We start from the raw sequence: 10,721 nt of genomic DNA on the forward strand, positions 1-10,721 counted from the left end.
CTGTTTTGTAGGGGGTTGTGCCCTCCTTGATCATTTTCATATGCAACATAACACAAATACAGTTAACAATACACCAGCTGCTCATATTACTCCTAGTCATAAACCCCGAAGCTGGGTATCAGCACAGCCATGTGTGTTTTGTTCCAGTTGGTACATCTTCTCTATGGGCTGTCTGAGCAGTAGTATAGAAGCACCACTATAGTTAAGGTTATCTTATGACATCTGTTTAAAAGTCAATGTTTCTAGGTCCTCTAAAAACAACATGCTTAGTTGGAACTTTTGAAATTCTCTCTCTCTCTGGAGGGTGAAGGGTTAGTGACCCAAATTTGGAGTCATTTGATCCAGGAGTTCCAGAGATATCAGTCCCCCCCAAAATAGCTATTTTAGAAAAAGTTTCTGGGTTGTTGTTTTTTTGCCCAGCACTAGAGATCAAACTATTACTGAGCTATAGGTCAATATGGTCTCAACCTGTCAAATTTTACCCAAGGTAGTGCATGGAACTCACTAAATTTTGGGGGGTACCCAATTTGAGAACAGTAGTTAAGAAAGTGTCTATTTTTACACTGTGCATGCACCAATACAGAAAAACAGCTAGAGGATTTCTACTCCTGCCATTTTATATGCTGTAAAATTCTAATTCTTGTAAGTACGGTACTCTACATTCCAAATGGAGAATGAGAATGCCTTGAAATTCGGTGTGTCTTATTGTGCAGGGTAACATTAATGATCCAAACTTAGTCAGATTACTCCAAGGGGTTCCCAAGTGGCAGCTCCCCTGCACCACCACCACCCCCCAAAAAAAAAACCCAAACAAAAAACCTGTTTCCTTCTAGTGCCTTGTGCTATTAAATTGAACGATACACATGACTGGTTGAATCACAGCCCTCTTGACTGCTGGGAGCTCACCCTTCAATTAACATAATAAGGATAAATTAATCACAAGCCCCACTCTAAGATAAAAGGACTTTGGGGCTATGTGGCTAAGAGATTACCATCTATAACTCTCAAATTGTAGCAATTTGGGGATGAACATAATCAAAGTCTTTGGGAGAAAAATATTAGACCTGAATGCTTTTGGGAAGGAAGGGGGCAAAAGAGTGAAGGAATAGGGAGAAGAGTTTGGGGCTGCAGTGAGAGGAAAGGGGTTATGGCAGGGGCATCAAAAGAGTAGGGGGCTTACAATACCCTGCCAACTCCACCAAAGTACCCTAATGCTATTCCATTGTAACACAGTTGTACTTTGCTCCAGGCACTGGATGAGTCGAGTTATAAGAGGGGAAGGAGTAACAGAAATAGAAATGTTTGTACACCGGGGAACAGAGTTTTCAGAGAGAGGCATTCCCTGCTTGCAATGGTGAGGCCCAGGTACAATAGTGAGGAGGGTGCCAGATTGCATGGGCAGCCCTAACTGCATTTCCTGGTTTTCAGATGTCTAAGTTTGACATACCACCAAGCAATCTTAACTCATGGTAACCGTTTTGTTTTGTTTTTGGGCCACTGAATTAGTTTGTTTCACTTTGAAGTCCACTGGCTCGGAAGGTAAGAGTGAAAAACAAAAGGGAAAAGATAAGAAATTGGGCAGAGGACACTGCTCCAGAAAGGAAAGAGAAAAGGCAAAAGAAGTATTAATTTTTTAGAGATAAAAGAGATGTGAAAATTTGTTAAGAAAAAAGGCACCACTTTTTTTATGAGTGACATAAACATGAACAGTCACGGAACTGAATTATCACTTGTCTTGCTTCTCAGAACATTTCATAACCCTGTCCTGACACTGTAAATGTCGACACTTCTGCCTTCAAATTTAGTTTGTTGCCCAGAGAAAGTAATCTAAACCTCCACAGCTGTTTCGACTGCCACCATCTAAATACTTCTCCACAAAAGGTAGAGAGAAAAAAAATTCTGGTAGAAACCTGTCACAACAGCAGGACATTTCATATTATACCCACTGCAGCCCAGCCCGGCCCGAACAGGCAGCCTGCTGTTCTCTCTAATTGGGAAGACTCCCCTCCTCACCCGCCACCGACTCCTGGTGTCAAGGCTGTCTTTTCGTGAGACCCACCCCAACCTCAGGCTACCATGCCCTCCCCCTCTTCATAAACTCCCTTAGGAAGACTTTGGAAGTCTCTCTGCAGTACCCCGTATGATCCTTACATGCACCCAGTGGACAGGAGGGGGGTTGTCTCTATCACATCCTCCATTCCTTACACACTCAGAGAATCTCTTCCCCATCTTCACACACTCCCCAGGAGAGCTGGAGGTCTTCTCCACCATACCTCTTCCTCACAGACTATGGAGGGGGGTGTCTCTCTACGAGAACCCGCCCCCCCCCACCACACACACTCCCCCGCGGGCGGGGTATCTACCACATCCCTCACACATTGTGTGTGTGTGGGGGGGGAGGGTTATAGTGCCCCCCACGCCCCGGGGAGAGAGACCGTCCCATACCCCCTTCCTGAGAAGCTTCCCCCCCGTATCCACGGACACCCCAGAGCCTCCCCACCAACCGCCGCCCCTCCCTCAGCTTCCCCCGCCCAGCTGCCTCGAACTTCCCCTCCCGCCAGGGGCTGCTCCGGTCACCCGGAAGCGCCGCTCTCCCCACTCCAGCGTCCCGCCCGGCGACCCTCCTCCCCGGCTCCACCGCAAGCTCCTCACCTGCATGGACGCCATGATGGATCCGCCCCCCTCCCTTCTGCGCCGCCGGCGGGGACCCGAAGAGAGAGACGCAGCGGCGTCCCGCCCCCCTCCCGCCAGGTCACGTGGGGCCACAAGCTGAAAGCAGGAGGACGCATGCGCCAAGCGGCCAGAGGCCGGGGCTGCGGTAGGTACCGGCCCCGCCCCGCCCCGCCAGGGTGTCACATCACAGCGAGGCGACGGGTGCGGACGGGGCGGAAATAGGAATCGTGGCGAGGCGGCCTGTGCGCGGCGCAGGGCCTGGGCCACCCCGTGCCCACCGGCTCCGTCTGGGACGCGCTTGGTGGCTGGACTGGAGCCAGCGGAGCAGTAGCGCGCCCTGAGCCGGGGAAGGGGCGGGCGGGTGATGGGGCGTTGGGCGCTGCGCCTCTGGGGGAGCCTCCCCGCAGCGCCTGGGCGGGGTGCTCGGCAGCAGGAGAGACCCTGGGCCCGCCTGGATGCGGGGCCTCTGGGAGCAGGAGCTCGCCACCGCTCTCCAGTTCTGTTCGCCCCAGCGGCTGCTCCATGCGGGGGGGTTGAGCAGGATTGAGGGTTGCCAATTTTGGTTAGTCGTGTTCCTGGAGGTTTTTTCACACGATGTAATCTTGAATTAAGGATTAATCTTTAATTCCTGGAGACTCCAGGACAATCCTGGAAGGTTGGCATTGGATATACACACGTACTCCCGCCTCAACTGACTGCAGGGAAAGCTGCAGCAAGGTCACATGAGCATTTAGTCATTGTCCATTTCTCGAAAACTCTAGCTGGTCTCTACCGAGCATGTGCAAATTGTGATGTTTTAAATAATTAAATTATAACTGCTAAAGGTGGGTAGATTTTCCTGGAGGCAGCACACATCGCAACCCTGAGATGAAGGTCATGTCCCCACTAAATATTCATCCCCTGGCTCCAAAGCACATGGGTGCTAGAGCTTCTCAAAGAACAGGGCATCTGCATTTTTGTTTAAAATGGTAGAACAATGTATTTTTCTTTCATGTTCTCAGAAATAGCTGAAATAGTCCAGAAGGCTTCAAGTGGAAGGGAAACAGTTGGCTGGAAAACTTCAGCCCAAAGGGTTACATTTTGGTAAAGTTATATGCAACTGAAAACGAGTGACGTGTGGGGCAACCTTCATAATAGATAGGGCTACAGTCCTGCCTCTAATACTAGTTATTCCCCCAGTGTCCCCTCCCAGGCTGCAGGTCAGGTGTAGTATGTGTCTGGGTGAGTGCATGAATGTGGCTGGCAGATCACCCGTGAGATCGCATGATTTCCAGAGGCTTGTGTCACCACAAACAAATAAACTGGAAAGTTTCTAGTATGATGCTGGGCAGCTCATCCCATTAGCTACTCTAGAAAATCTGCTGTGTCATCATCTAGTGGTCTGTAGACCACTAAGTCCTGGGTTCCTTTTGTCCTATGTATTGCGGATCATGTAGCTGCATTCAAAGATTTTTAGTACATATGGCCAGACATTTTTTGAGTGGTGCACTTGAAACATAAATCTTTTACGTGTACATGCACAAACACCCCCCTTTTAATTGTGCAAGTATTTTATTTAAAAAAAACCACATGTGGTGTGTTGGATTGTCCATTCAGTGATTGGAACTGGTCCTATTACCAGAAGTTGCCATCTTAATAAATCTCTCAAGATAGTTGAGTCCAAAGCTGACTGCAAGACTTACAAAGGGATCCCACTAAACTGGGTGACTGGGCAGTACCTGGAATATGGCGTGTGGTTCTGGTCGCCCCCTCTCAAAAAAGATATATTAGAATTTGGAAAAGTACAGCAAAGGGCAATGAGAATAATTAGGGGCATGGAATATCTTCCATACAAGGAGAGATTAAAAAAATTGGGGCTGTTCATCTTAAAAGAGACAACTAAGAGGGGGATATGATTGAGGTCTATAAAATCATGAAGATAGGGGAAAGTGAATAGGGAAGTGTTATTTACCCCTTTACATAACACAAGAACTAGGAGTCACCCAATGAAATTAATAAGCAGGTTTAAAACAAACATAAGGAAGTACTTCACACAATGCATAGTCAATCTGTGGAACTTGTTGCTATGGGATGTTGTGAAGGACAAAGGTATACCTGGGTTCAAAAAATAATTAGATAAGTTCATGGAGAGTAGGTCCATCAATGGCTATTTGCCACGATGGTCAGGAATGCAACCCCTTGCTCCGGGTGTCCCTAAACTTCCAAATGCCAGAAGATGGGACTGGCTGACAGGACGGATCACTCAATAATTGCCTGCTCTGTTCATTCCCTCTGAAGCATCTGGCTACTGGCAGAGACAGGATACTGGGCATGGGCTAGATGGACTAGTAAGGCTCTTCTTATTACCAAAGTAGGAATTAATTGTCTTCCATATTAGAAAGCATTGGATTTCAGAAAGTTTCAAAGGTTTGTTTGGTGGGGAAGTGGGCAGTTTTAGATGTTTTTATTGGATTGGAATAACACAAAGGTCATAAACCCTTTCTAACACACAAATAAAATATATGAAAGTAGGATATAGTGAAATACAAATGAACATGATTGAGTACGCTCTTCGTGTGTAGAGAAGAGAGATTTGTAAAACTCTATAACCCGTCTTTCTTTTTCTCCACAGATTATTTCAGTTGTGTTCTCCCCACACCTCCATGCAAAACATAATGTGGAACTCTGATAGCGAAAGCTAAAAAATTGATTGTGGAGAAATGCACAGTCCAACCCTGAAAAAGTGTGTGACTGAAGTTTGAGAAAGTGGGAATGGTTAAAAAAAAAAAGGCTCATTTCTGCACCACCAAAACAAAATGAAGTGTTCCCACTTGAATATTTGATGTATCTACCAAAAAAGAATACCTAGTTATCTCTATAACCTGTATCCTCCTTCACCTTTCTGCTGTATGTTAGATTAATGTCAAGTCCAGCATTTGGATTGTAAACTTTTTGGGGGTAGAAAGCTGTCTTCTGTGTGTTTTCCCACTTAACCCATCTATGGACACTATAAAATCTCAGCTCCACAGCTATAGGGAGGAGAAGAAAGAAGTGAGAATGGGGAGGGCTGAAGTTTAATGGGTTAATGAAGAGGACAGATTTTTGAGATATCGTGAAAGGGTAGCATTCACTGAAAACATTTGGTATATACATCTACAGATTATTTAATTTCAAAAGAGGATGTTGCAAAAAAAAAAAAAGAACATAGCAGTCAATCACCTAATAGCTGTTGGGACTCTCTTCTCTTCACTGAAAGCATTTATGTTTTGAAAGCAAAGGTAGGCCAATGCCTGATCAGCACATGTAAATTCTAGAAGGGGAAGGAGCCAGTAGCCTGCCAAAAGACTGAGAAAGAGGCTTTAAGATGCAATCTAGAAGCATTTTCATGCTAAAATAAATGACAAGATCACATTTCCAAGTGAAATCTTGGTCACAGTGAAGTTAGTGAATGTAAACAACTCAAGGTGGGATTGATGTAGGGTTAACTTTGCTACTGCCCTTTGACACAGTTAAAATATTAAATGGAACACCATAGTTAGTTTTACTAAGTCGTGTTGTTTTACATGAACCAAAACGTTTACCCTAAAATACATTTTTAATGCCATGTTATACACATAGCAAGCATATCAAGTTTAGACAATGGGCATGTGTTCAGCTGTAAACATGCATATTGATTAGTCAAAAGGGGCATAATTACAGTGGACTAAAAAGCACCTTTAAGACTAACAGGTATATTGGAGCATAAGCTTTCGTGGGTGAATACCCACTTCGTCATACGCATTTAGTGGAATAAAACTGATTTGAAACCATTGTAATGAATTTTTTAATCCTGTTCCAGAAAACCCAGGTCAAGGTTGAAAGATGTGTGTGTGTGTGTGTGTGTGTGGCTTCCAGCACACGCCATACAGTGCAAACTAGATTTTATTTTGTATGTTCTACTATATATAGTACATATTAAGGCCAGCTTGAAAGGACTTTGAGTTAGTTGTTATAAATACTAATAAAAAATTACTAATTTCTCTTTCATGTCTTTTGCTACTATAGGTGCTCAGCTGCAAAAATACACAGCCCTGACATGCCCCTGAATTTATGAAAAATCTCTCCTGTATTTAGTTACACTTATGAAGGTTTTTAATCCAACCCAAACTGTTTTGCTGTGTTATTTACTAAAATATACTCATGCAATATCCAGTGCTAACCCAATTCTGTCCTCACTCCTACACAACCCCATCGATACCAAAAGTAAGCAAAAGGTACAATTTGGACCTTTGTGTATAAGATAAGGCCTAAAAGGATCATCATTTATCTTGTTTAGGAAACTATTAATCTGATTCTGGGCCTGCTGAAGTCAATGGCAAAGCTTCCACTGACTTCAGCGGGAGCAGGATCAGCTGCATTATGGCTACCAAAGGTATTATTTATGCAAATTTGGCCACCTACTTTTTCAGCAGTGGCACTGGATAATCCTCTAATTTTTATGTGAAGAAAACTTTAGCACCTTTTTTTATTAGATTCTATTGGAATATGGGCAATCTGAGTGTTACACATACTGTGGCTGTATCCTCTACTTCCCCTCCGCCAATTTGTTTCATCTGTGTGTGATATTGTAACCTAGATCGCAAACATTTTCAGGATAGTGTCTTTTAAAGAAAGGTTTTTAAAGTGCCTAACACAATGGGGCCCCACTCTCAGATTAAGGCCTAAGGCACAACAGTAAAACAAACAGTAGAACACACTGGAAAGAACTCTCGGCTGGTCACAATAGAACTGAGTAAATATACCACAATGAATAGTTTGTTCAGCAAATAATTCCAGTTTTCTCAATTTGTTCATGAACAGGTCATGGAACTCTTTGTTCTAAAGTATTCACTAATTTAGACAGTGAAAAATTCTCTTTTGGAATATGATTCACAAACAGTTGCACAAATTCTCAGTTTGCATTTCACCCCAATGCTGAGGACTGGTACAAGGCCCTACTTATGGATTGTGCAAGGGAAGGAGGGCTGCCTGCATGCCATGAGAAGAGACTTCACACCAGCCCTACAGAAGATCACACCAGGGAGTAGGGCAAGGGAGGGACAGTGGATCTTCATTTATGCTTGTATAGTGATGCTAGTACTCTGGGTAAATAGTGCAGAAGGGCAGCTTGAAGACCAGCCATTATAGGAAGGTGGGGGGTCTAAGTGGCTGCTGAAAATAACCAACACAATAGATGAAATTCATTCTACCTATATAAAGCTTCAGTATTGGGCCTCTAAGGTCTAACACTGCACCAGCAAAGTTAACAGTTTTGCCATGGACTTCAATGGTGCACAATCTCACTCTTAGAATCCAACTCCAAATTTTGTACAGGTAGAATGAATTTCGTGTATGTGTTGGTTACTTATATATTATAGACTTATAGAAAGAGGCCTTCTAAAAAAGTTAAAATGTATTACTGGCACACCACTTCTGAAAGGTTGCCGACCCCTGGTCTATAATATATAACTAAACTATTGTTGTATGTAAAGTAAATAAGGTTTTTAAAATGTTTAAGAAGCTTCATTTAAAATTAAATTAAAATGCAGAGCGCCCCCCCCCCCCCCGTGACAAAGTGGGACTGTTCTTAATGTTTTCCTCAGTTTCCCCTATGCAGTTCTTAAGTATATAGGTGGTGGGATAAGGGTGTATGGTTGCTGCAGAGCAAAGGGCCAGTGCACATAAATGCCCGACACTCTGCCTCCTAGCAACTGATGGCCTGGGCCCCTCCTCGGCAAAGGTGCCAACTGAAGGTGTTGGAGACAAAGGGATCAGGTGACCTCCTGGCCCGGGAAAGAGACAAAGCCCAGAGAAGGAGGGGCTGGATGGGAGTTTGGGGCTAGCTGGGGACTGGAAGGGAGGGCAGACAGGGGTCTGCCTCACTGGGCCCCAGAATGGACCCGGCAGAGGGGTCCCGTTCGCTGGACCTACAAGCTCTGTTTTAGACCGTGTTCCTGTCATCTAATAAACCTCTGTTTTACTGGCTGGCTGAAAGTCACATCTGACCGCAAACTGGGGGGTGCAGAACCCTTTGGCTTCCCCAGGACCCTGCCGGGGCGGACTCGCTGTGGGAAGCGCACGGAGGGGCATATGCTGAATGCTCCCAGGAGAGACCCAGGAGGTGAAGCCGTATGAGCTTCTTGCCCTGAAGACGGTCTGCTCCGAGGAAGAGAAGGCTCCCCAAAGTTCTGACTGGCTTTGTGGGGAGCAGTCCCAGAGCATCACCCAGGGACTCTGTGACACACACACACACCCCCGACCAGTGACCAGGACCTGGGCAGTGTGAGTGCCACTGAAAATCAGCTCACGTGCCATAGGTTGCCTACCGCTGGTTACAAATATAGTCAAATCAAAATTTGCTTTTGAATTCAAATGGCTATTTGCATACAATTTTTTCCATTATTTAACATAGTTTTTTTCTCTCATGATGAGCATATTGTTTGTTTTTATGTGAATAAGCAGTAAATAAAGATTAAAAATAAAATATAAAACAAGTTTACTAAGCATTAATTTCTGATTTTAGTGAATATTAAAAGTATTTATATTAGAATTTGAGAGGAAATGCACAGAATCACAAGCACCTTTGTTGGGTTGGGTCCAGACCAGTTTTATTCCACCACTTTCCATCCCCCATTATCACCTATAAAGTTTTTGCAAGAGAGAAGTAAAAGGTTAATTTTATAAAAGTATTACTAATGTCTTGAATATTTCAGATACTAAACTGCATCTTACTGCGATTCCTTGCAAATTCTGCCACTCTGGTCATGTTGCACCTTGTTTTCTTTTGTCCTGCCTCCTCCACCTTCACCTCTTATCTACTTATCCCACAGAAGTTACTTGTACAGTCACATTAATCTCCCTTTGTTAGTCCAGTGGCCTAGCAACCCTAATCTGCAGTGCCAGGAAGCCACATCTCACACATGAGGAGGTCTGTATACTTCACAAAGGAATTGTGTTTGTTTCCCATTTGACCAGTCTGGTAATTTAAAGAAGGATATTGACCTGTGCAATGCATTAGGAATTTCTCAGGAACTGACTTCACCTACATAAAACCACCCACTGTACCTGCATCTCTCCAGCAAAATAGGAAGAGAAGTGGAATCAAACCAGCAAAACAGGAAAAAAAATAAAATGAAAATACATGAGAAATGAAAGACAGCTAGAAGTAAAAAATACTCCTGAGTTTATGCTGTAATCTCTTGTGCAATTTATGCCATGCTTCTAGGCTAGGATTTTAAAAGAGAATGGAATTAGGCAGCCAGGATAATAGTACTTCCTTACCTCACAGGGGTGTTGTAAGGATAAATGCAATTAAGGATTGTGAGAAGCTCAGATATTTTAGGAGCTATATAAATACCATAGCTAGTTAGTGAATGATGGAATAAATGAAATAGTCATCTCTTTCAGTATTCTGGGACGTGAGGCGATAAGACATTAGCAATTATCTTCAAAAACTCATGGAAGATGAGATTCCATAGGACTGGAAGAGGACAAATAAAGTACCAATATATAAAAAGGGGAATAAGGACAACCCAGGCAATTATAGACCAGTCAGCTTAACTTCAGTACCCAGAAAAATAATGGAGCAAATAATTAAGCAATCAATTTGCAAACAATTAGAAGATAAGGTGATAAGAACAAATCACGTCAAACCAACCTAATTGCTGTCTTTGACAGGGTAAGCAGCTTTGTGGATGGGTGGGGGAGGGGGGTGGCATATCTTGATTTTAGTAAGGCTTTTGATACTGTCTTACATGACCTTCTCATAAACAAACTAGGGAAATACAGTAGCTTCATCTAGGCTATAAGGTGGGTGCATAAATGGTTGGAAAATCATTCCCAGTGCTTCACAGTCAAGCTGGAAGGGCATATCAAATGGGGTCCTGTAGGGAGTGGTCCTGGGTCCAGTTCTGTTCAATATCTTCATAAATGATATAAATAATGGCATAGAGACCACTTATAAAGTTTGTGGAGGATACCGAGCTGGGTGGGGTGGCTAGTGCTTTAGAGGATAGGATTAACATTCAAAATGATCTGGATAAACTGGAGAA

The 10,721-nt window shown here is 43.8% G+C and overlaps 1 protein-coding gene across 6 annotated transcripts in view; it reads right to left on the reverse strand.

Moving 5' to 3' along the window:
• Window positions 1-3,227, reverse strand: part of UBE2W (ubiquitin conjugating enzyme E2 W) — a 38,961-nt gene extending 35,734 nt beyond the window's left edge. The window contains exon 1 of one of the 6 annotated variants that reach the window (XM_024102796.3): window positions 2,653-3,227. In XM_024102796.3, the coding sequence (XP_023958564.1) occupies window positions 2,653-2,667 (15 nt within the window). In that variant the 5' untranslated portion in view covers window positions 2,668-3,227. Of the gene's footprint in view, window positions 1-2,151; window positions 2,373-2,652 lie in introns of those variants that run through there. The other 5 variants (XM_024102795.3, XM_065585776.1, XM_065585774.1 and 2 more) reach the window with 5 other exon arrangements.
• Between the last annotated feature and the right edge of the window lie 7,494 nt (window positions 3,228-10,721).

This window comes from Chrysemys picta, chromosome 2 (genome assembly GCF_011386835.1).
Source record: "Chrysemys picta bellii isolate R12L10 chromosome 2, ASM1138683v2, whole genome shotgun sequence".
NCBI lineage: Eukaryota > Metazoa > Chordata > Testudines > Emydidae > Chrysemys > Chrysemys picta.